At 38.3% G+C, this 26,800-nt stretch overlaps 2 protein-coding genes across 13 annotated transcripts in view; one reads left to right on the forward strand and one right to left on the reverse strand.

Annotated features, from left to right (window-relative positions):
- Nucleotides 1-115: 115 nt before the first annotated feature.
- Nucleotides 116-26,395, forward strand: LOC138106710 (mediator of RNA polymerase II transcription subunit 1-like). Of its 6 annotated transcripts, none has more exons than XM_069007808.1 (17): nt 116-342; nt 12,433-12,536; nt 13,665-13,749; nt 14,112-14,166; nt 14,588-14,720; nt 15,815-15,843; nt 18,416-18,487; nt 18,581-18,655; nt 19,822-19,892; nt 20,226-20,291; nt 20,692-20,800; nt 21,504-21,628; nt 21,988-22,100; nt 23,808-24,003; nt 24,313-24,408; nt 24,833-24,941; nt 25,999-26,395. In XM_069007808.1, exons 1-17 carry the CDS (start codon nt 276-278, stop codon nt 26,267-26,269), a joined length of 1,776 nt encoding a protein of 591 aa, XP_068863909.1. In that variant the 5' UTR covers nt 116-275; the 3' UTR covers nt 26,270-26,395. The 6 variants fall into 6 exon arrangements, with proteins under 6 accessions (XP_068863909.1, XP_068863912.1, XP_068863910.1 ...); XM_069007809.1 differs by lacking the exon at nt 116-342 and adding an exon at nt 2,041-2,126; XM_069007810.1 differs by lacking the exon at nt 116-342 and adding an exon at nt 7,059-7,895.
- Nucleotides 2,126-26,800, reverse strand: part of YAE1 (YAE1 maturation factor of ABCE1) — a 30,440-nt gene continuing 5,765 nt past the window's right edge. For 2 of the 7 annotated variants that reach the window (XM_069007818.1, XM_069007817.1), the window contains one exon: nt 24,933-26,042. In XM_069007818.1, coding sequence (XP_068863919.1) covers nt 26,034-26,042 — 9 coding nt within the window. In that variant the 3' untranslated portion in view covers nt 24,933-26,033. The other 5 variants (XM_069007820.1, XM_069007819.1, XR_011149078.1 and 2 more) reach the window with 5 other exon arrangements.

The following is a 26,800-nucleotide window of genomic DNA, read 5'->3' on the forward strand; positions in this document are numbered from 1 at the left end:
GCGCGCGCGGGCGGGCCCGGTCCCGGAAGGGGGCGGCTGCTTCCGCCTGACGCGCGTGCGGGGCCGGGCCAGGCGGGGCGCGGCGGGGGCGGGTAATGGGCGGGGTGGGGTCGGTGCCCTCCCCGGGCGGGTCGTCCCGGTGTGGGGCTGTGTCCCGCTTGTCCCACGGCACCGTAATTCCGAGCCTCAAATGGCACCTGCTTTCCTTTCCTGCTTCTCCTCCTTTGTTTCAGCCGAAACTCTTAAGGGAGACGGTGAGAAAACATTGTAGCTCGATGTCCGTCCCTCCTTTCCCCCGGCTAATCCCCGATCTGGAGAATAGAGGAGGCGGGTCCTGCCATGGTAAGGAGATAAATTCCCCACATCTGTCGCTAGGTTTATAAACACAATTATTTTCAGTGAAGCTTTCCTTAGGCCACAAGTATAATCTGAGAAAGCATTTGATATACTGAGTTTAGGGAAAATTGTCACTGGCAGAAAGGAACATGAAGCAGTGAGACTCTTAAGAGTTTTGTTCGGTTTTTTTTTTTTATAGTAATGGACCACTCCATGCATGGAGGATTTTATAGATGCGAAACAGGGAGATAGGAGAGTTTCCATGTTAATTACAATCATTCAAATAATAATAGCAACAGTGCCTTAACAACTGTATCTTTTACTGCTACATTGTGGACATAAACGGGAGCTTTGTGCAAACAAAACATGATTTTAACTCATTATCTAAGTGGTGTAATGAAAACTAAGCATAATATCAAAATTGACTGCTCAGTGTGCTCAGTCTTTGTTTTTCACACTGTAACCATTCACAGACAATACAAATGGTTTTGAAGGATCCCCTCTTCCACATATTACTTGGCCAAAGGTAGTTTCCAAGTCTGCAAATTCCAGATTTTATCACCTCAGATGAAAAACGTTCACATTGGTGTTCACTTCATGGAGCCATTCCACTTTGCTTGCAAAGCAGGTGCACTTTAAAATTTCCATTGTTGTTCTCTGTGCTCTGTTCTCTGAAATTTTTGACATTTTGACATTTTTGACATCATTTAGCCAGTGTTTAGTACATATCCCTCTAGAATTTAATTTTGTTGGCCTTACATTTCAGTTTTTGTAAATTCCATAGAGTCTGAGAAATTGATAGCAATCCAGATGCAATTCATTCTGATTAAAATATCAAAATACGTCCATTTACACAAAGAAATGTTGGACTCTGTTAAATGGTGTGGGGGGGAGGGGGGAGGAAGGAGGGATGAAAGGAAATCTAGTAACATTGAGTCAACCAAATGTCCAAAATAAAACATTTTTGATATTTCATGACAGGGAAAAGTTTTTATGGCATCTGTGATTAGACTTGTCATGAGACCATGAAAATGTTGGAAGAGTCTTTGCATGATCCTGTACAAATAATGATTCAGGAGTCCTCAAGAAATCCTGGCCCAGCTTCTGCAGCCCTTTGAGTATCTCTGTGCTGTATTACTTTTTAATACTTATTCCAGAACCCTTCTGGTGTAAGAGTGGGTGAGCCATAGTTAAGGTCTCATTAATACTGATGTCTGCAGCCATTTAGTACTTCCTTGTTCCTTCAGTACTAGAGCTAATCCAAAATAACCTTTGCCCTGTAAGACATACAGTGTACTTACCAGGATGTTGGTAGCAGCTCTTTCACTCTATGGCAACGCCCCTTTGCATCGAATGATTTGGGTTGGAAGAGACCTTAAAGATTGTCTAATTCCAACCCCCTGCCATGGGCAAGGATGACACCCACTAGACCAGGTTGCTCAGAGCCCCATCCAACCTGGCCTTGAACACTGCCAGGGATGGGGCATCCACAACATCTCTAGGCAACCTGTTCCAGTGCCTCACCACCTTCAAAATACAGAATTTCTTCCTAAGATCTAATTTAAATCTAATTTTTTAGTTTATAACCATTTTTCCCTTGTCCTGTCCCTAATCTGCCCATAAAAGACATTGCTCTTTTTACCCTTTAGGTACTGCAAGGCCTCAATGAGCTCTTGCCAGAACCTTCTCTTCTCCAGGCTGAACAACCTGAGCTCTCAGCCTGTCTTCATGGGAGAGATGCTTCAGTCTTCTGACCATTTTTGTGGCCTCTTCTGGGCTCTCTGTAACAGGTGCACGTCTTTCTTATGCTAGGGACATGGCACTTCACATGGGGTCTCATGAGGGCAGAGTAGAGGGGAACAATCACCTACCTTGATTTGCTGGACACCCCTCTTTTGATAATGCCCAGGATACCATTGGCCTTCTGGGCTGCAAGTGAACTGTCCAAGTCCTTCTCAGCACAGTTGCTCTCAGCAAGTTCTTCTCCCAGTCTGGACTCATGTCTGGCATTGCTGCAACCCCGGTGCAGCACTTTGTCCACCTGGACATAAGAGCACTGACCACAACTCTGGCTGCATCCATCCAGCCAATTCCTTATCCACTGAATAGTCCATCCATCAAATCCATGTCTTTTCAATTTGGAGATAAGGATGTCATGTGGGACTGCCTTACAGAAGGACTTACAAAAGTCTAGGTAGTTGACATCTGTCAACTTCCTAGTCTTCCCTTGTCAACTGTTGCTGTCACTCCATCGTGGAAGGCCACCAGATTGGTCAGGCATGATATGCCCTTAGTGAAGCCATGCTGGCTGTCTTGGATCATCTCCTCCTCTATATGTGCTTAACATTGTTTCCATGAGTATCTGCTCCACAATGTTCCCAGGCAAGGGAAGGTCTCTGGTATGTAGTTCTGTGGATCTCTGGTATGTAGTTCCCTAGGTCTTCCTTTCTCCCCTTTTTAAAAATAGGAACGATGTTTCCCTTTTTCCAGTCACTGAGGACTTCACCTGACTGCCAGGGCTTTCCAAATATGGTGTAGAGTAGCTTGGCAACAACATCAGTCAGTTCCCTCAGGACCCTGGGATGCATCTCATCAGGCCCCATGGACTTGTGGCTATTCAGTTTCATCAGATGGTCTTGAACCTGCTCTTCACTTACAGTGGGAGGGGCTTCATCCCCATTTTGCACTATGCTGCTTGTTAATGAATGTGATTTTTGTCCTTTTGATCTCTCTTTAGCGCTATCTTAAGACAAAAAAAAAAATTATTTTGAATTTTTGTTTCATGGTCCAAACCGCATGTTATAAAGCAATTAAAAACAGTTTATAGTATACCCTTCATTTTTTTCTTGGATGTGTCCCCTGGCACCTTACCTAAACCTAGTGGAAAAAAATGAACTCTTTAACCCAAAACTAAAAGAAGTATTTCCATGAAAATGCACTACATTAATAATTCCTATTCAATTGCTAACAAGTGACCATAGTGAGAGCATCTCTGGATTACCTGGAATATTTTAGGGCATGATTCTGTCTCCTCAGTGTGAGAGCGCAACTGGTCAGAGGAGAGCAACTACTTCACTCCACTGACTGTATAAAAACTTAGGGTTCACAGCCCAAGGCAGCAAGAGGTTTGAATTGCTCTCTGGTGTTTAAATGCTACAAGAGGTACCTAAAACCATACAGGCAGTGTAGTAGACATTTGCAATGTGGTTACAAAGGGTGTAGGTAATGAATGTCCTTTGTTATGTATTAACATATGTGCCAGTATAGCTCAGCACATAAAATACTTGAAGGGAAAAATTATGTATAATAATGAAGCAGAGATGTAATTAATTGTGTGCTAGTAGTACTTGCATTATGTACCTTAATACAACTAACAAATCAACTGACAAAGATTTCATTTATTTTAAAAAGCTAAAGATACAGTGGACATGTCAGACAAAACATGTCTGAATCTTTGGGAAAAACATTGATGTGCAACTTTCATTCCCACAGAACAAAAAATACTTGTTCTCTCTACTTTAGCACACATTTAGTAGAACACAATTTATATTTAAAGTATGCATAATTTAACACTGTAATTTTATCTTAGATTTCTGTTGACGTGAATAAATGAACCACATGCTTTGGAAAACCATCTCATCACGCATAAAACATCCATTCTTCCTTTAAGTGCTCAATAAATCTTTCAGGGTGAGAGAGACTTAATTTTTCGAAGGGACAAAAGAGACGAGGAACAAAACCACTTACTGGTTCTTGAGGGCACCCTCCTATTTCAGCCCAGAATTGATTACCCTGCTGTCTGCTGGGTCTGTGGGTGTGTGGGCCTTTGTGTTGTGAAGTATTGCTGAACTGAAACCGATACATGGAAGTAGCATTTCATGGTATTATGGTTAATTTCTTCTCTTTTAGGCTGGTGGCACAACTGTATTAAAACTCTTTAGACAACACTTTATTACCAATGCATAAGAATGCATAAAATGTATTTGTGATTTAATAGAGTTTCTAAGTAGCAGAACAGTTGAAAAGAAATTACCCAGCACAAATTCACATGTATTCTGAGGAGAATTACCCCCCAATAAAAGGAAAGAGCTAGAAACTTTTATCCACCTTCAGTTTGTACCAGTTGTGAGAAAACCTAAGTAACAATGAAGAATTACTTGGCTAATTATTAACATACTCCTACTTCTCAAGTTTAACTTTGTGTGCTTTTCTGTGCTTTTGTGTAAGGGATAGTAAGGTTTTAAGGACATCCTGCTCTTGAGATAAATAACTGGCATGCCCAAGAGCAGACTTGGGATGTAGCTCCCACTTCACACAACCAAGAGTGATGGCTGCCTTGAGACAGTGATGTATCTGCTGGTAGGGGGTGGTCAGATCTCCTTCTAAGTGCGCCTGTTTCTCTCTGAAAACTAGCAGGAAAATCTGATGTGACAAAGTTTATTTTGGTGCCTGCTGTTAGGCAGTACAATTCCAGGCCTTAGGTGACAGACAACTGGATTGGAATTCATGTAATCTTAGTTCTACTCTGTGCTGGTTTTGGCTGGGGTAGAGTTGATTTTCTTCACAATAGATAGTGTGGGGCTATGCTTGGGATTTATGCTGGAAACACTGTTGATAACACAGGAATGTTTTAGTTATTGCTGAGCAGAGCTTGTACAGCCTCAAGGCCTTTTCTCACGCTGCCTCACCAGGGAGGAGACTGGGGGTGCACAAGAAGTTGGAAGAGGACACAGCTGGGACAGCTGGCCACAACCGACCAAAGGGATGTGCTGTATGACCCATACCATACGGTGTCATGCTCAGCAATAAAAAGTGGGAGAAGCAAAAGGAAGAGTGGGGACATTTGGAGTGATGGCGTTTTTCTTCCCAAGTAACACATGGTGGAGTTCTGCTGTTCTGGAGGTGGCTGAACACCTGCCTGCCCATGGGAAGTGGTGAATTAATTCCTTGTTTTCCTTTGCTTGCACGCGTGGCTCTTGCTTTCCCTATTAAACTGTCTTTATCTCAACCTTTGAGCCTTTTCACCTTCTGGTTCTCCCTCCCTCCCCCCCACCCTACTGCAAGGGAGTAAGTGAGGGGCTGCAAGGTACTTAGTTGCCAGCTGGGGTTAAGCTACATAATAACCTCACAGTGTCACTAATCTGCTCTGATCTTGGCCAGTCCCTCCATTTCCCATCCCAGCTTTTATCTCCCTTTTACAATTAGAGGTTAAGCTCTGTAGGCACAGTCTTTCTTTCTCTATGCTTTTTCAGCACATACAACCTGGGGAATGTTTCTGTGACGTGCACAGATAAGTAAATATGCAATTCAGTACAGATTCTGAATGCTACAAATCAACACACACACAAAGGTTGTGTGGACAGTTGTTCCTTCTACTCTTGTTCAGTGCAAGGACATCTTAATCTATCAGCTTCCCAGAAGCTTCACATCATTTGTGACTGCCTGCAAACCTGTCACGTGTGTATCCCTACACTTGCAAACAAACACATACACTCTAAAAAACCCATAGTGGGATGACTGTAATAAGATGTTGGGTAATGGGACACTTGCATTTCCTTAGCTCTTTTAGCTGTCCAAATGACAATATTTTCAGTATTCCATCTGAGCTAGTCATGGTTCTTAACACTTACAGCTTTCTTACCAGTTTGAAGAGATTCATCCCCAAATGCATCATCCCTATAGAGAAAGTAAGGTTAAGTGACTTGAATAACAAGGAATTAATGAGTAATAATGAGTTTGCAGTCATTCATCTTGTCATTCAATAGGGCAAATTATATCACTCTAGTAGGTGACTAGGAACCTGGAAATCTGAAAGTTGAGGGTTACAGCGAAGTTGGTTCATAATATATAAGAAAGGACAAAAAGATTTAAGAACACTTAAAAAATTTTAAGAACATAATTAAGGAATTACCAAGTGTCTAAAAATATAAACGCATTAAAATGTATAATTGAATGTGTATTTCATATATTTATAACAAGTCTTCATTGTTAAATTAGCTTCAGTTTTAAAACATAAGATATGAAAAGCAGTGTCAAATTGTTTAACCAACATAGAGTGATGTAAAATGTGTACTTTATGTGGAGTACCTATCTGCATGGCATTGGTGTAATATCTTTAACTGGCATTTGTTGGGATTGAGCTTTGGTACTGCCTTTCCTGGAAAATGTGTCCTTTCCACATGCTATTTTATTGAAATCGGTACTTGCCACTGAGTGCTGTTTCTTTTTTATTCTTCATGTTATATAATCCATATCCTGATATATATTCAACCAGAACACTTAAGCTGAACAATCATCTCCAAACCAATATTGGTTTAAAATAGCTCCAAGTAGACCTAAACTCATCTTATTTTTCTGTTATTAATATAACACAAAATTTTGTATCATTTTCAAATTTTAGTGTTGTCTATGTAATTATTGAATCTTTTCCTTTTTATGTATTTTCTGCTTTTCATGTCCTTCTTTTTCTGTTACTTCTGTTTTTCATATTTGATATGGTTTCATACTTACATCGTGTTTTTTTCCATGTCTTTTTCTTGTGATTTTCTAGTCACTTTCTCCACCTCTTTCTTTCATTGCTGGTTTCATTCTTACTTCTAATGGGGATGTGCTAGAGTAGAGTCAGGTAAATTGCAGTCTGGTTCCTAGTTCTGTGGCCAGCGTTTCAGGAGTCACTTTCTCTCCCCATCTCTCTGCATCCCAGTCTGGAAAAACAAGATAATAAAGCTGGCTCCTGTGTGGTTAGCTTTGAGACATACTGGTGGAAAGCTCCTTTAAGCACAATTATTCTCTTTCTGTATTACACCTCTTCACTACCACAGTGATCTCCTCAGTGCTTATTATTTTCAGCTCCTCAACTAATTCTTAGCTCCCCTTTCTCTCTCCCTCCTCCTCCACCCCCCATCTTCTACCAGTAACATTTTCAATGTAGACCTTCAGCATAATTTTGCCCTGTTGTGCAGATTATGTGTCAGCTACATTCACTTTATCTCTCTCTTGAAGGAGAGCTGTGGCAGCTCTCAAGTGATGGGTTCCATTGATTTCATGCTGACTGATGTCAATGAAGAACATGAAGGATGGTGCAACACCTGATTTTAGTTATAAAAATGATCAGAAGACTCTAGGAAGATAAGAGATGTAGAAAAAGAAACAAATGTTCAGTTATGAATAGCAATCATGGTGTCCTATGAAACTGTCTAAAGAGAAAATGCACACACGTGAAGGCAGCCCTCACATGTTTGTCCATGAGGTTATTTAAATTGTGGTCACATGGATCCAGGGCCTTTGGGAAAAGATTTAGACAAGAACTACTTGGAGATTATATTGCTAATGTCAAGCAGAAATCAAATGTTATTCATATCTTTACTATGAGGAAAAGATATGCCCTGTGTCAATGTGTTTCTACATCCATGGTCATTTGCTATGAACCTATTTTTCTGATGTTTGTCTATACAGCCTTTGGCTTTGAAGGATCTTAATCACTTTCAGTGAAGGAGGAGGAAATAGTCAAAGCCTGCCAATGCTAAGCGTCTCAGACTAAGTGCCAGAAGTGCTATTCAGTAAGTAGTGAAGTAAAACTGGCTCAGTCTATATGGCTGTAGTGAAATAAAATGCACCCATCAACATTCTGATGTTACTCTCAGGAGCTAAATATTCACACTCTGTAACTGTGGACATGATGTAGAGACTGAAGGAAAGATGACAAAGCATACTGTAGTTTTTATGGGTTGTAAAGCCATAAACTATAGACCATATCAGACTAAGCTATAGGTCATAAAAGTTAAGCAGCACTGGGTTTATCCTGCCTTAGATGGAAGAGCACCTTGGATGGATAAAGGAATTGTTTGAATGCTCATCATTTTTTGTGAACATCGATTCATGTTCCAGTTATGTGCCCATTTTATAGTTCTGTCACTGCTGATCACTCTAAAATCCCATGGCACTTTGTGAAAGAGCACACTTTTAGCTCTGACCTCATATTTACAGCAACATCTCTTACACATCCTGCAGTTCTAGCTGGAACCACTGGTTTTCAGAAACTGCCCCAGGCCCCAATTCTGTATTTAGACTTAACTGCGGGCCACTGTTTTCTCTGGTCAGCAGTTCAGCTGAGGGCTTCTGGAAAGATGCAATTCCAATAAAGTGCTGGATGCAGGCCAGTAAAGATATATTGCTGGTGATTTATTTTGATTTTATTCTGTAGATGAAAAACAATCAAGACTAGATATAGGATTAATAGAAAAAAAGCAACCCTCAGTATGCCAAAAGAAACCAGAAACAAAAAAAACCTACCAATGTTGCACTGATCATGAAATACCTGGAATATTTTCTGAAATGCTGTCACTAAAATGTATCAACAGTAAGCCAAGGTTTCTTATGTTCTATAATAAATCTAGAGTATCTTCACTGAAAAAAATAATTGAATTCATGCAGTAGTATGAATGAGAAATATGTTGATTCTTTCTCAGAAAAACAAATTACCGTTCAATGAAATGGAAAAATCATCAGAAATGTTAGAACTATGAAATTACAAAATGTTTTCATATGAAACACCATGTGCCCAGGCCATGCACTGTGAAGCATATTACAGTCAGGAATTTAGCAAGATGCAGACAACCGTGACAAAAATAAACCAAGTAGTAATAATTTCTCAAAAGGTGCCTTAAGAAGCATGCCCTTTAAAAGGGAATAAGATAACCTGCAATTATTTGAGAGCCAAAGAGGATTTACTCTGGGGACAACTTATTTAGTAACTGGGCACATGAAGGATTCTTTCAGCAGCAGTTTTTGGTGAACAGTCAAAGAGAGAATAATCCAGAGCAGATGGGCATGCAGGATTCATGCATTAATTCTGATTATTTTCTATACTCATGATAATGCATGTCCAGTTGTTTTGTTGTTTTGGGTTTTTTTTTTTCCCATGAACTGACCCAGTTAAACATTTGTGTATTTAATATGCCTGAGAAGCTATAATTAGAACATTTTTAATTATTCATTACTCTTAACTCTTCTCTTGAGTGCAGTAATTTGATACGACAGTTCTGAATAGTGGAACAGCACCTTATTCTGAGGAACTTTCTGATAATACTTAAGCTTCTGTTTCTTATATGTGATTTTTGCCAATTCTGCAATTTTATGTGAAGGCTAATAATTGTCTTGAAATATTTGTGTTGTTATGAAAATTTGGCACAGTCTCTATCCTGGAAAAATGATGCAAATTCATTTACCTAAATACATACGTTTGAGCACAATGAAAAAGGCTTTTTTGTTTAAAAATTAAAGTGTATTTTAGGCTTATCATCCATACTGTACTGTGACTAATTAAACTTGAAGTCCTCTGTTTATTTGCAGAACAGCTATTATGCAGACAAGGTACGCTGTGGCATGTTTCCTTCCATTATTTTGGAAGTGTTCTCTTCAAGACAGTCAGCAAATAATTTACTTTTCTGCTTATTCAGGACATGATCAAACCACTGGAGTTAGTATCAAGATCACAGAGACTCCAAAGAGCTCTGCACAAACATTTATGAAAAATGCCACAAAAATACTAAGCACTACTGAGCTGTGGTACGTCATATTTGCACATACCCATTCCTATGATCTGGACTGAGGCAACCTATTTTACATGGGCCATAGTACATGTTCTTGCTCAGCAGAAAACATTTTGATAGATTATTAAAACAAACCTAAGCTAAAATGACCCCCTAGAAATGCTGAAAACATGTTTTAAATTCATGCACCAATTCACAGGTAAAGCTCATGATTATAGCTATGGTCACTGCTAATGTCAGGTTAAAAAGCAAATTAATATTTAATAGCATGAACCAAACTAATAATTTTACAGAAATGTGATCTGCCACAAGTGTTGAATTACATCATCAATTTACTTTTGAAATCACAGTTAACCTCCTTTGTAAAAGCTGAAATGCAAATATATTTAACTCATTCAGCTGCAGTGGCTTTCTCTAGTATGCTTGACATATACTTCTCCTGGGATTCCTAAGCCCATGCTTAGTTTTTTTCTGTAATCTTAGTGAGGCCAATGAACTATTTAGTTTCTACTCAGGTTTCTACAAACAAGTCAAAAATAATCTATTTCATGTGCTATGAGACTTTCAGGTACTACAGCATGACAGATAACAGCTGAAAGCAGAAAGTTTGCTGTAAGGTATCCTGAAACAGTGCCACCCAGGGTTTATGTAGGAGATGTGTTCTTCTTTCTGTAGACCTTGACATTCCCCAGTAACCACATTTTGAGCTAGTGCCTGTACAAAAGTTCAGGATTAACCCTTGAACCTCACACCACCATTGTGCACTGACTCCTATGTGCAAGCAGACTGCAACCTAAGGTGGCCACAAAGGGATGCACATATACAATGCAAACATTATAGATACCTTTTTTTTTAATTCCCTACACTAAAAAGCACCACTAAAAAGTCCCTTTTGGAGTACTTTCCTGTTTTGCTGAGTGATTGTTGCTATCATACTTCCCACTGCCTTTGTCCCCCAGTTAAATTCAGTCTCTGAGAATACTACACGATCTGAAAAGATGGGGATAGACATTATGCCTTCTCCTTAGGACTTAGATGTGGAAGAACATGGCTAACAGGGTACCCCTTGGAAAAAGTAGCAGAGATGATGTTGCTGTGCCTCAAGTTCAAATACTAACCCCTGGGGACCAGTTTTTTGAAGGAGCAAGACTTTTGTCTTGCACAGCACATATGGGTGCTGTGTTGCAGGTGCTACAAAAGGAGCCTTGGTTTCTTGCAGTGTGAATGGAGATACAGGGTGGGTTGCAGTCCTTCTATCAGCATGAAGGCATGGGTGAGTGGGGGGGCATGTTCCCAGCAAGTGTGCTTGCAAGAGCTGGTTGGGGTCCACTGCTTCCCCTTCCTCCAGCTGGCTGAAGTGGCCTGATCTGTAGGGGACTGTGGTTGCTGCTCTGTCATCCTCCCTGCAGGAGGAAGTTGCTGCCAGCTCCTACTCACTATACCTCCTGGGTGTATGCAAAGGGTATAGATGTCCCTCTCCTAGTCCATCTCTCTTTCCCCATGCAGTGCCTCTGGCTCAAAGGGGACAAATCTCTGTGGCTGTTGTGCCCACTAAGTCAAAGAAGCCCTTTGTAATATTTCTTCTGCTTCTGGGGCAGAGCAAAGTGGGTGGCATGTTGTGGGACTCAATTTCTTCTCATTAATAACTTTGGAGTCTTCCTACCTGACTCAGACTGATGTATTAGGAAATTCACTCCTGTTTTTTTCCTGATGGAAGTAATGATGATGGAAGTATCACATGTCAGCAAAAAACTTTCTTTGTACATCTGGATTCTGTGTAAGGCCAGAAAGAATATTTATAAGGAGACAGATGATGAACTGAATATATTCCTTGTCCCAGCCCCATTCTCATTCCTTGCCATCCCAATGACCAAAAAAACAAACAAAAAAAAAAGTTGGACCCCTGCACTGAGATTATCCTCTGCAAAATCACAGGATAGTTTGGGTTGGAAGGGATCCTTAAAGACCATCTACTCTAACCTTCTCGCAATAAGCAGGGACATCTTCAACTAGATCAGGTTGTTCAGAGCCCTGTCCAACGTGACCTTGAATGTTTGTAGGGATGGGGCATCTACCACTTCTTTGAGCAACTTGTTCCAATGTCTCAACACCCTCATCATAAAAATTGATCTCTAATTTTTTATCTCTAACTACAGTGAACTTTAATGAGCTCTGGGTGGGTGTATCTGGATATCTTAAGTCCATGGCAAAGCCTTGGTATTTATTAAGAATACACATATGAAATTGTGCATTGGTAAAGAAAGCCTAATTGTTTAACAAACTGAAGATCGGGCTGCATATCTGTATTTAATATTGAGAATACTTGCCTATAAAAATCTCCCCCTACCCTTTTTCTGTCCAAATCTTACAAAAATTAGATGTTTGTATGTGCAAAATTCAAGTAAAACATTTTTTTATTACTTCCTTCTTTGAAGCATAACATCTATGACCTTAGCAAAGTTTTACATTTGTCCTCTTCCAACATTTCTCGTTGCCAATATAAATACCTGCCATTACATTTAGAACATTTTGACATGTTTTTCAGGTGTTGTGACAGCTATTTCTACAAATGCTTTAATGGAACAGTTACGTTTAAAATACCAACAAAGGCCATGGACTGAAACTCTGAAACTTGTTTATTTTTGCATGGTAAGAATCACAGGTTAGGTGAGAGAAGGATATGTAGTATAAGAGTATGTTTCCAAGGTAGTTAAAAAGTTGTTTGACTTTCAAAAACAACAAGCAAAACCAACCAAACAAAAACCCCTATGCAATCCAAAACCAAACAAAAGATAGCCCCAAGCAAAACTTGGTGCCTAGTGTAGCCTGGCTCCCCATTTTTCTTAGGACAATATATTTTAGAAATTTCCTGCCTAATTTTAACACTTTAGGGGGTTGTTTCATGCATTATTTTAACTATTCAGGAGTTAGTACTGATTGTCTACTAGTTTGGGTTACCTTCCATTCATTATTGTTACCATATTCATGATATGTAAAGACGACTTATTGCCTATAGGACTGGGTGAAAACACTGTTTTTTAGAAACTGGTCTGAAATCTGCTATCTAGACTTTCTGCTGCTGTGATATACCATGCTTCCTGCCCTTCCAGTAGCTAATTTAACAAACATCTTTGTAAAGAGTAGATTAGCATAACTGATGTGAGCTCAGTATAAAAATTCCCATTTATTTTCATGCTTCTTTTTATTAATGCTTAACTGAAGCCTTACTTTGAATACAATGTCCTGAATTTGAACAAAGTGAAAACTCTTCAGCTGTAAGTGTTCTTTATTAATTGAAGTGTGAAGTATGAGAAGTTTTCAGACAAGAGCTTGAAGAGAAACTGGGAGAGTTTGCTTGCTACTGAAGTGAATATCTTCAGCTGAAACTTGTATCCCAATCTAACAAAGTACTCCTGTGGCACTTACTGATCTATTTGCTCAGGCAGACTTTTTCTAAAATAAAAACACAAGTATTTTCTTAGCTTATCTCTAGCTGCACAGTGAAATTAGCTGACACATTTAGTGATCAGCTCAAAAGGAAAGGGAATGGAAAGCTGCTCCTTGCTCCAAAGGCATCTGGTACGTAATTACTGCACAACAGCATCTTCACAAATCCATTCAGTGCTGCCATTTCAGAGATAGCTCCAATCGTAGGTGACCTCTGTGTTTGACGAAAACAAATAGCCAGTGTTTTGTTGTACAGGGCACCTGTGTGCTGTGTCTCTTAGCTAGTAATTTAAGGAATCTTTCTGTCTCTTGTTTTCACAAATGTGCTAGGATAACCCACTTCGGAGGCCTGTCAGTAATGCTCCAGATGGTCCATTGCTTTCTTGCATGGAGAAGATAGAGAAGACATTAAATGGTAATGAGCTGTTGGATAACTGAAAGTATATTTTTTAATATTCTGTGGAATCTACCAATCCTTCTCTATTGATGTTCTTCACAAAGAGGTCAAATGTACAAACACCGAGGTGGATAAGAGACAAGAGACTTGCGACTTGTCTTTGGGCTAAGCCTTCAGGCTATAGCTGTTCTTAAAGCCTGAGAATATTCTCTATCCAGAACAGCACTTATTAATCATAGACTAATAGTTGTCATTAATAACAAGTCATTCAAGAGATACTATGTTCTCATTACATAAATCATATCCTTTAAAGCAAGATAATACTGGTTCTACTTCTTGATCACTGCAGTTTCATTAAATTGCATTTCTGTTTTTTGCAGCTAAATCCATGTTTTCTGTGATGGACACACTGGAACTTTTATCCAGACAAAAAGGGTAAGTTTGTTTATGTATAAATGCAAATGAGCAAGCATGGCCTCAAGTCCAGAGAGGAATATCTGGATGGCTTGTCAAGAATGTTATTTTTTAGCTCAGTGTTCTAATGGAGTGTATTTGCCTATTTTGATTAGCCCTTTGTGGAGGAGGTTGTTGGGTAAAGAGAGGGCATAAATGCCTACATCCCAAAGCTGCAGGCTGATGTTAATAGTTTTGAGCAGACCAACATGATAATGCAAAGAGCAGAGCACAAATACATGCCCAGTTGGATAGTTTTCAGAATCTGAGCCAAGGAAGAGTTATTTTTGAAGCATCCCTGGTGTCTCTTCCCACGACCAAGTGAACTATACTCATTTCCTTTCTTAAGTGACAGGATTTTTATATATACAAGCTTCTTTTTTTTTTTCCTTTTTCTCCTCAGACTTACTGTTCATGTTAGCCCCAGTGGGACTGCCTGCTACATAACATCAATGATGTTTTATGTAGAAATTCAGCTGGAGAAAGATGGAGATGTGATGGATGTAAAGTTGGCTCACTTTGAAGAAGCTCCTGTGGTAAAATTTTTTTTCTCTGTCTCTCACCACCCTGCAGTCTCCCACCTGGCTTCCAGCTGCCATGTCAGAAAGGATTTGACTTCCTTTTGGTCTTGTCACACTTGCAAGCCTGTGCATGACACTAGCTACCTCTTTAGGCATCTGAATCTCTCACCTAAACTTACAACTCAGTTACAGATACTAAATACTCTAGTGCTAAGTATTACAGTAAAAGTCAGCTGACAGGCCCACCTTCCAAGTATGTTGTGGTATCATGCATAAATATTTTTTATTTTCATACTTCAATGTTACCAGTATATAGTAAATAACGGGCTTAAAATATTTTCCTACCAAGGTGTAGTGCAATATATATTCCCAATGGATGTCTTGGAGCTATTCTGTTTTTACTTCTGACTTCTTTAGGAGTATATGTATTTCTACTAGTGGAGATGTTTTTCTAGCAAAATTTGTATTAAATTATTTACAGAATATCACCCTGAAGTTCACATATCATGTTCTGCAGTTGTTACAGGGTTACAGACAATCCTTCAGATCAAAGATATAACAACAAGCTGTTGTGGGGGGTTGGGGAACATAAACTCTGTTTTTTATCAGTAAGTATCCAAATTACTACATTACCTTGGAGTTAATTTTGTCCATTATTTTTAGTTGAAGTCAACCCTGGAATTTCAAATTGTTCATCTAACCAGCACAGGTCTGTTGATCAGTGAGTGCTGGGAAATATCATTAGAATGGAAATGCATATTCAGAGAATTCTAGCACTACCAACAAAAGAAAAGCTGGCCAAGATGCAAATTTTTTTTTCTGGAAAGAGTATTTCTGTTATTTTATATTGTTACTGTTATAAAATAAACTATTTCTGTTAATTTTATCCTCTTTCACAGAGCCTTTGTTCTTCCAATTATTATAGTAGTACTTTTTTTAACTATTGCACTGTTAGTCTTGTTTTTGAGTGTTGGGGGTTTTTTTATGCTAACCATTCAGCTACTTAAAAGTAATGGGGATCAAGCTTATCATTACTAATGAAATGCTTATAAAAGATGTGTCACAAAGGATGGCAAGAAAGATGAAACTCCTGTCTCTTTTTCCTGTAGGTTTGTGATGACTTGGTGCAGCTTCTAAGGTAAAGAATCATGTGTAGGGTTTCATGTTGAATGGAAAGGAATTCCTGATGCTAGAACCATTCCAATGTAAAAATTGAAGAGAGAAAAAAAAAAAAAAAGAAGGAAAGATATTACCGCAGGCCTGGTTCCTACGGTATATCACAGTGTCCCGCAGCCATAGGGAGGAGGAGGAGGAGAAGATCCAGCAGGCAGGAGTTGTGCAGCAAGATTGATTGATTTAATTATTTTACAAACTCTTTTATAGACTTTTTTCTTCATAGCCTAATTGGACAAAGGGCCAGCCACCCCTTGGGGGTGATTGACTAAAATCCTAAAACATCCATTGTCAAAATATTTTTCTACTATACCATAAACAAGACTTTTCAAGGTTGCAGGTGTCTGGGTTGTTTACATTCCCTGCTACCTCTTCTGTGAGAGAGAAAAGTCTCTCACGGACTTAGAAAATAACAAGAAAATCCTCACTAGCAGCATTTTTGTAACTACAGAAAGAGAATCAGGAAAAATAATATTAATCCAGAAAACAACAGAAGAATTGACACCTTTTTGGATTCCATTATATGTGGGAAGTTTTAACTATTATTACCTGCTTCCAAGTTGTAAATTCAAGGCTAAAACTGTAGCAAATATAATTTTGAAAAGATATTCCAGGATTATTTGTTTCTCAAGTCATTCCACTGAATCATCTGCTTCAGTGGAGCAACCGTAGAGAGTAATCCCCAATACACTGGCTCTAGTTGCCAGTCAAACACAGCCTTGTAATACTGGCCTTTGTCTTAATTGCAAGAATTATAGAACTACTTGGACCCATAGTTTTGGTAATGGACTGATGATGATAATTCAGAACTGGCATATTTACAGATATGAACTAGGTATTACTTTTCCTCTCCTCCTTCCATCAAATACTAAACAGTCTTTGTACTGTCCTTATGCAAATACTTTAACTACATGTCCTTCAGGCTTCTCTCACAACAGTGAAAGCAAGGTGGTGTCATGTGGCCTGAGTTTCTTTGCAAATATGTAGGGAGAGATGTGACCCCAATTTTCTCATGTAGCAGTAGGGCACTATTTATTTATTTATTTATTTATTTATTTATTTATTACCACGTTTTGTTCTGTCTGAATAGTTGCTGTTCCAGGTCAGGCCATCACTTTAAAAGTCTATTTAGAAGTTCTTCAGTGAATATGATCAAGGTTCCAGGTTTTAATAATAATGAGTGTATTTAGGAAATTGGATTCTTATTTAAATACTGTGGCAAAATAGTAGAAAGGGAAGGTAACAAGAGAAACAATAATCATTGACCTTGAGTGTTTCATCTCTCTTTTATATTATCATCAGTTTTTCCAGCCCTCTTTTTTCCTCAGAAAGGAAGTTATATTAGCTTTATGGGTGTAAACATCTATGTCTTAAAGCTTGAACTTGTATTTTCCTAGATTTTTGACTTCCAGTGATGTTAATGCCAGCAGTTTGGCTCTGAACATTGGCATATAGTTACCATTGGTACTGTGGGTGCTACTTCTCTGCTTTTCTGGTTTTGTTAACATTTGTCACAAAGCACAAGTATCCCTTCTACACCTCTTGGTGTAGTATTTTATTTGGTTGTAAGGCAGTTTGTTATATGCATAATGTTTCCCATGAGTCTCGAAGTAACTATAAAATCAAGATGAACCAGCCAGCTAATGCATAGGCTGCTGCTGTGTCTGTTTCTGCACCATGCATGCCTGCTTCCCTCCTTTTTCCCTGCTTCCCCACTAGTCTAGCTGGAAAGAGAGAGTGGAGAGCTGAATGACTTGTTTACATTCCCGTTTTGAAAGGGTTTGTCCCAATGTCAAAGTCCAGGCAGGCTTATTTTGTCTCTGCTGATCCACATCGCAGCCACATCTGCATAGGAAGGGAAGGAAGGTCTTGTCTGTGTGACTGCAGCACCACAGAATCTATTAAGACTTGTAAACCTCATGTAAAATCTACTTAAGCAGGTGTGTAAATACCTGGTGGGTTAGTCTGAACAGAGGTCCAGGCTGTCACAGCAAGTTAGAATCTGCAGGAATTCTGGGATTTGAGCAGTCTGAACCATTCCTTTACAAACCAAGCCACCATTCTTTTTTTTTTTTTTTTTAATTGATGTATCTATCAGTTGTATTTAAGGTCTGTCTCTCTCACATGGTGCTGTGAAGTGCAGCATTAATATAGTTTTGATATTTTAATGAAAAGAGCAATGTACACATGGATGGTATTAGGGAAGTAGTACTACATGACTAGCTTTATTGGAACATCCAGAAAAGCATTTTGCAGCTGATGAGCTGTCAAATTTGTGTTTCATGTACATTTATTGCTTTCAGTAGTGCCTACTTCAGTGCCAGTTTCAGCTATAATTACAGTGCTTCTTGAAACAAAACCAAAGGTTCACATTTTTTGGTATCTTCTAAGAAAATTTAAAATCAGTACTGCTCCTTGATCTGATAAGGAGGGGGCGTCTGTCACTCTGAAATGGTGTCTTTTCTAGCAAGTTACATATAAAAGAATTATTTTCCATCTCATTTAGTAGTGTGATAGTCATTATTTCTCTTTGCTAGGATGAAGAACTATGATGCCTTTGGAAAGATTCTAGAAGACCTTTCAAATATGTATCAAATTCCAGGAAACAGGTTACAGTTATTTTTTACTCAAAAACTTTTGAAATCCATAGCCTAACTTTTGTTCACTTACAAAAATAACAAATTGTCTCTTCTCTCTCCCAGCAAAATGAAAGCTAAGGGATATCTTGCTTTGCAGGCCCTTGAAAAAGACCTTTATTCAATGTCTCTTCTAGACAGGTAACACAGTCTATGTCTTTGTCCCTTTACCTCTACCCACACCCCTTCATTTCACTAAAAAACTGATCTAATTATAGAGCAGGATGTGGAAGGCTAATGACTTTTCTCCCACTGGGAAGCTTGAAGCCTTTGTCAACCCCAGACATGCCAAACGAGACGATCTACTGGCCTCCTGTCCTTTATCCAAGGGACTTCCGGGGAAACTGGTTGGTTAGAGAGCTTGGGAGTGTGTGCATAGGACCACCCACTGGGAGCAAACAGTGCATCTGAAAGTCAGCAGTCATGTTTAGATCTCCCTGTGGCAGAAGTAAAATAGACTTTTGGGGTTCCGTTGTTCAGGTATCTCATTTTGTCCTCAAGTTTTAGATCAGGAGTAGTAGATGCCAGCTCTCCTCCTTCCTTTTCTCATTTCTCCTTTCAAAGAGTAGGATTACAGATAGATGGGGAACAGAGTTTCCTAAACCTTCTGGTAATTGTACAAGGATTTTCATTATTTTCAGAAAATCAGAGTTGAGGGTAGTGCTTTCCTTCTGGATTTTTGAAATATCTTCTCTGATATTATGCCTGTTACATTACATACACATACCTTGGCAGGTATGGCCTTCTGTAACTTGAAACACACTCTTGGATTATTTTTGCAGTTTTCCCTTATGAAGCATAATAACACTATGAGCTAATATGCTGTATCCTGGCTGGTCACTAATAGATCAGTAAATATTATTTCTAAGTTAAATAGATTATATGTCCCATCTATGCTGTAAGTTAATGCACTGCAGAGTTAGTACACAGCTATGTAAATGTATAGCTGTATGTAATCAGCTATGAACACATTTGAGGTCAGAGACTGGTTCTGTTCGAGTTAGTATATCCAGGTTATGTCCTCATTCTTTGCTCAACCAGTTGACACTCTAATATTTTTGATCCCCTTAATTTCTGGTAAATAGTGCACCAAAATGCAACATGAAACAGCTCAGATACAGGGGAAGTGGAAACCGAAGTCCTAGGAGTAATGCACGTGTGGAGTTGTGGTGTTTTGGAAACTGGACATGCAATCTACTTCCAAGAAAGTGTTGTCTCCTTTTGATTAAGGATAAAAATTACAAATTACATTAGCCTAGCTAGCACTGCAATGCAGGAAACACTAATTAAGATGTGTTTTGAACTAGAACACAGGATCTAAACAGAGTTACTGAAGTACTTAACGGAAAAGTAGGACACCTGGTGCCAAGAACTGGAGGTGATTTTTTTTCTTTTTCTCCCTTTTTTTTTCTTTTCCCTTTTCTGAATTCAAAGAATTGTAATCAAAAAACACCACTGAGTTGATCTTTGTGTACAGGAAAGATCCTCTACTATAAATAAAACCTGCTGTAGGGACTTACTCTGCCTGTATTCTCAGATAACATACAGACATACAAAACATATATTGAACATGTATTGTAAGTAGAGATGTACTCTTACAAGGAATTCCCTCTGCCCATCTACAGTGTTGGTTTTTTCACCTTTGTGTCAGGGTACCCAACATATTTCCTCTATTGACCTGTGTAGTAACCATTATTTTTTTATTCCTCAGGCACCCCAATGAACATTGAATTTTACATTTCTCCCTATCAAGTTTTGGAAGCAGAACTAAATCACGGTAAAGCTATTTCAGCTATTCTGCTATTTCAGCAGAAATAACTAACATGAAAAGTTTTTCAATAGTACCCATTTCATTAAGCAAAGTTAATGATGTAAGCTCAGAAATAAAGTTTAAAATTCTAGTTTAGTAGAACAGTTTATGTGATGCGCTTTAGCACAGTTTTAATGTCCATCAGGAAACTACTTTCCATTTCTTGGTTGTTGACTCAGCTATTGTTGCTATAATCTTTGGGCAACTTTGGCATTTTGGGTGTGGTCAGTGCAAGCTTCTCACTGCCCACACCACTGTGGCTGTCAGTTGGACCTGACCTTCCAAGTCCTTACCATTGTATGTTTTGCATGCATGGATTAATATACACTAAAACAAGGAAAATAATGCCATTCTCGTTCTCCCTCAGGTTCCCAGGTATGTGGAACAAAAACAGTTGTAACTATTGAAAGCACAGATGCACTCCACAAACTCCCTCTTTCTCCATTAATTGTAGATCCTCGAGCTGGAGAGGACAGGTGAGGCTCTGGACACTTGTCAATACAGAAATGAATTTACAAAACACTGGCACTGACTTCAGCATAACTTATATTTAGCCTCTGCTGAAACAGGAACCTCTGTTTTATTTATGCCTTTATGCTCCATAGCTACACCCTCTATAATCTCTGGCTTTTATGGTTTTCCCAAATGGACTTCAAAGGTATTGTGTTCATATTTAAATGTGTCAGTTGCATTGAACTATGAATTTATTAATAGATTTGAAGCCAGAAAGAGCCACTGGAACAATATTACTTAACTTCCTAGTATTCAACAAACAAGTCCTTCATAGATTCACAGTAAAGAAAGCATATACTGAAAGATATTACACCCAAAATACACAAAATAGTTTGTCATCCTACTATGGGTACTGACACCTCATCTCTCTCTACCTCAGTCCTGTCTGGAGGGAAAGCCTGAAGTAACTTTCCAAAATAAAATACTTTAGAATTATTTGTAAAAATCATCACTCAGTTTCTGCATCTCACTTTTCCTTTGTCAGTTTTCACATTAACCATGCTTTAAACTGTTAAAGTTGCATTTATAAAGCAAAAAATTTTTCAAGTCAGAAAATGTATGGAACATAATATAACTGCTAGAACCTGATAGTGTCCTTGCACTAAGAGTCCTTGTTATGGCAATTTCTGTAAAAAGGTTTCATTCTGACAATTTTTTTTTTCCTAGCAGTCCTGCTTTTTTGCAACTGACTGATGAACTCAGCATGGATTTGCCAGCTCTTTTTGTTCTGAAGTTTCATAAGCCTGTTCCAATGTCCTTATCCAGTATTGAAGAGATACAGAGGCTCACAGGCATGTTATAATTGTTTTTTAAGACTAAGTACTTGTGTGATTATGCCTTGCTTATTTGCTTTTTACTTCCCAGTGTTAACGCTGCAAGAGGAAAAAGTTGTTTCTGGGCAGAACATAATTCTGTTTTATCAGTCCAAGTGTAACATTTAACAACCAGTGCAAAACAAAAGTTCTAAGAAGATATGACAATTACAGGCAAAGTTAAACACTCTACCTCAAATTCCCAATAGCAAAAAAGGGGAATAAGAAAGAAAATCAGTATTTTTGTCTTTTCAAAACACTGGGTTTGATTTTAATAGTAGCTTTCATAACCTACTGTCATAACCAAATTGCTAATAAAAATAATGACCTGGTTTCAGGAATTCAGATTTCTGGCTTGAAACTAGCTCCGCTGTATGAGCTAATTGTTCAGTCTACTCTTAAAGAAAAATGCAGTGAAGACTTGTCTACAAATAAATCTTGTTTCCTTGTGGTAAGTATAGCGTGCATTTGACACACACCGTGCTGTTGCGCAAGATATATATACTGAATTACCATTTCCCCATAAGCAAGCAATGTAGGTTTCCCAGAATCCCAACAATATTTAAGTGTTCTTTAGGAAATAGTTCAATTTACAAAGCACTATTAGATCATTTCAAGTAAGTGAGCTTCTCATCCTCATTAATGAAACACTGTGTGCTTGGCTGCTGAAGTCCTACTAATTGGTCTGTATGTAACACAAATATTTACTCTTCCAAAAACTGCTCAGAACTTTACCATTAATGCCTCAAAAAGAAGGAAACTTAATGACTGGTGTGAGGAGCAAGTCCCAAGAAGGTACTTACCTAGATTTTTGAAGATCTTTATCATGCTGCATGTCACACTGTTTTAACAAAAGAGATTTCTTAATTAGGTAACACTGAGACTACTGACTCCTTTCAAAGGGACTGGCAGGAACAAAAATGTTACAACAGTGATGCCAATTGCTATCTACAGACAAGGTTGTTTAACTGAAGACGGCTTTCCTTTTAATAACCACATTATTGAAATACAGTTACTTAGCTTGCATTAGACGTAAAGTTTTAGAATATAAAATTGTAGCTAAGATGCCTTCTGCCAGACTTATGCACAGGACAACTATAAGACAAGCTTCAAAGATCTACTTTTTTTTGCTAGGAAACATTAATTTTGCAATTCATGGCAGCAAAAGAAGAGGGCACTTTTCTTCTGTTCTACTATCAGTGTTTGTAGAGCCCATTGCCTGCTTAGTTCTTGGTCCTTGAGGTGGTGGTACAGAAGGTAGTAGTAAATTAACACCATGCTAAAATAATGTTTGGCAAAGCTCTTCTGTAAAATGGAATTAAACTGTCAGTTCTATTAGATGCACATGAAAGGCTCTGTAATTTTTCAACAATTCCCTAAAATATTTGTACTTGGTGGGAAAAGGTTTTACTTCTAAGTTTAAAGATTTTACTTCTAGAATTACTAAATTGCATTCTAACCTTGAAATGAATGTAGGGAAAATCCTTTTGGCCCATGAACATGCAAGGAAAAGCTATGCAGCTTTTGTTAATGTAGACCCTCCTAATTAACTGCCCTGCCCTGTTCTTAAGGGGATAGTTCCCATTTGGCATCCTGAAGTAGATAACACAATAGTGCACTTCTAATTTTGTCACAGATTCACTGTCACCATGGACAGGTGATATCTTTTTCTTACTATTTCCTCCTCCTCTTCAAGTGAATCATCAGGAGATACTCCAGCCAAACATACCTCTCCAAAGAAAGTAGTAGTGATGGAGGTTGGAAAACATCTGATGTGCAGAAGAGACTTCTGGCAAAACTGCTATCCTGTCTGTGCAACTATCAAGCAGCATTACTATGATAGTATTATCTTGGTCACTAACATTTCTATAGCCTGTAGGGCTCTTAAAAGTATTTGGAAGAATTGGTGATACTTGAACTCCTGACCACTTGGCTCTGGGTATATTTGCCTAATTTGGATGCATTTGGGAGGGAGAAGGGATCTCATTTAGCTTCCTCTAAGGATTATGTTTCTACTAGAAATGCAGAGATATGATGGACATGCTAGAAATGTATCTTTCAAAATCATTTTTGTTGTCAGATTGTACAATTGCCTGATAACATCCATCTTTACTTTCCTGTTTTCAGTCCTTGAAATATCACCAAATTTGTTGCTTAGTCTCTTCCAGATTGCCCAAAGCACTGTTACTTCATAAACAAGGGCTCAGAAAAATCTGATTTAGCAGGAGCCTTGGTCAGTAAAATCCCATTTAGCCATCCAAAGTGTGTGCCTGACGTAATAGAGATTCTTCGACATCAAGTGGCATATAACACTCTTATTAGCAGCTGTGTCTCTGAGAAGCATATAAATGAAGGTAAATTGTATGGTTGGAAGTGATGGCAGTGTATTAGAGACAAACTAGTTTCTAAGTTGGGTGTTAACAGATCTTATTGCTCCCTTGCCAAAACTGTCATTACTTGTGGAGTATCATAAAAGATTCTTAACACTATATTGAATTTTTTTTTAACATCTCCTAGGCTTGGCATTTCTATAAGCATAAACTAAGTTGTCAAAGCAATGAATAATTAGACTGTCGTATCAGTATTTAAAAAAATCTGGCATGTAATTCAGCCAGAGTCCAACTTCAGTGGTGGATATCACTAAACAGTAATTTTATTTCTAGACGATTCCGAACTGCTTTACTTTGAAGTGGTACCACACAAGAACAGCAGCTTTTCTGTCTTTTTCCTTCATCCTGTGAAAGAGAATTTAGCCTGTGGTATGTCTGGAACAATTGCTACTGTCCTCTTCACTGAGCTGACAAGGGACTTGGTTCTATCTAGGCTCTTCCACTATGCTTCTCAGTTACAAACATTCTATGGGCCACTCAACAGCATGCAGCCCATAAAAAACACAGAAGTAACAATTGTGTATAAACTACTTACTAAAATGTGTTCTGTACGCAGAATACAGAAAGTAAATGCAAATATTCAAGTCCTGTTTTGTCTTGCCCTGCATTTAATTAATAAATAGAAGAAGTTACAATTTCTGATTTAAGTATATTAAGAAAAACCAAGTCATGCAAATACATTGCTGCAAACCTCTTTCCACTGACTTCAGTTTTACATCTCTTCAAGCATTAAAATGAAAGGATGGTTTTCAATGTTTGTAAGTATTTAAAACATTTTTCTGTTCCTTCTTAGTGGTAATTGATGTTATAACCTCTAGAGAAGTCCAATGTCACCTTCATTTAAATCCTCAATATCCAACTCTAAATTCTAGTGATGATTTCATAGCAAGAGCTGTGAAACGGTAAGTAGTTTTATTTGATAACAGTTGGAATAAACATCAGATGTCCATTTAATGGAAATATCATGTGCATTCATAATGCCATAAACTCAGCAACTGGAAAACTTCACCCTAGTAAAATGCTGTAATACAATAGTGGGAATAAGTTACTTCAGTGTATTAAGTATGCCTTTCAAAAATTTTAAACATTAATAGTGATGAAGAGCATGTGGAAGCAGGGAAAGACTATTGAATGAAGAGTTTTACCTTTTATAAAAAGATATTTTTCTGAAGACTCTAGCTGATGACGGTCTCATGTCTAGCATAACTTAGAATAGCATGGTATGGTCTTTTTTACACATTTACCTAATAGTAATCAGTGCTTCTCTTCAGAAAGTGAGGTGTATATGGCATGTCTCCAAAACTGTCTCTGGCTTGTTTTCTGAACAAATTCCAAGAGAGCAAGTTGTTGCGATACATGAACATAGGCTAGACAAACTGATTCAGAGCATAGTCTGAGAGCACTAATTGGTTTGGTATAAGCTATTATACAACTATTAGCTGTTTGAGGACAACAGAATCAACGTAGGTTGGATTTTGAACCTGATTTCAAAGTAGGTACTATTTTTGGAACCAGGTTAAGAGTGGGGAAAAAACTCCTCCAGTACAGATAGTGTTTTAGAAAAGATATGATCTGTACCTGTACAAAACATGAAGGTTACAATTATAAAACTCAACAAGAAAGAATATATTTCAATATTCTTAGTTTTGGTTTTCACTAGAAGCACCCTTATGACTTTTTTTTTTTTTGACCAGACCCTCCCACACTTTCAGTCAAAGCTTCTTTGCACACACAAGTTCAAAGATTCAGCACTACATTTCGGTGTATCAATGTATGTTTCTGGTACAGCACATGTAGTTTATACTGTGGTTACAATGTAACACCAGGCTGTACCAGACAAAAACATAAAGAGGTAATGATGGTTTTCATTCAGGTGTCAGCCACAGTTTGAAAAACAGAAGTACTTTAAAGAACGGGTAAAGTCTGTAGTAGTGACTAATGTGTCATTTCTTTCTTCAGTTGCATGTCCGTCCCAGTTGTCATGAGAGCTGTTTTCAGGAACGCTGCCAAGGTGAAAGCTGACAGTGAAACACAAGACATGGACATGGAACAACAACCTGAACCACAACTGGAGCAAACTACAGATTCTAATAGTCTCAAAGAAAGCCTTTCTGGGGCTGGTCAGCAAGACTCGGTAGTGACAGATAAGCCAAATAATACAGACAGCACAAAAGAAAATCTCTCTACAGCCAAACTGGAAGCTCTGGGTGATAACAGGGAAAAAAAGTAACCCCTCACTATGCACCGAAACTTTGTGGAGGAAGACAGTTCCATAGTTAGTATAGAAGCTGATATGATAGACAAAAAACCTGATGGTTTTATAAGCAAAAATAAAGTCTACTTAGTAATTTGTGAATGGTGTCTCCTCTTTGCAAACTTTTAAATATGGAAAAGTAATTCACTTGAATCTGCATTTTTAAACATCCTAATCTGGAAAGTCTAACGGTATTCTATTAACCTTTGTCTTGTTACTGAAAACCTCCAAAATCATCGGGGCAAATAAAATTCCCTCTAACACTGTCTTTTTATTGTTAGAAGGTAAGCCATTACTTTGTCAGCCACACACATCACTTTGTTCAAGAGATGTGTGTGGCTGACAAAGTTCCAGCCTCAATGCTGATGACCCCGATACAGAACTTTTTCACTTATTTATGCAGTTTTTGCAAACAAAGAAATTCATGTTCATTGGTTTTAAGTTACATAATTCTCTTCATTAATTAGTGTTTGATCCCCTTTTCATTACTGACTTCTTTCTCTTCAT

This window comes from Aphelocoma coerulescens, chromosome 2 (assembly GCF_041296385.1).
Source record: "Aphelocoma coerulescens isolate FSJ_1873_10779 chromosome 2, UR_Acoe_1.0, whole genome shotgun sequence".
Taxonomy (NCBI): Eukaryota; Metazoa; Chordata; class Aves; order Passeriformes; family Corvidae; genus Aphelocoma; species Aphelocoma coerulescens.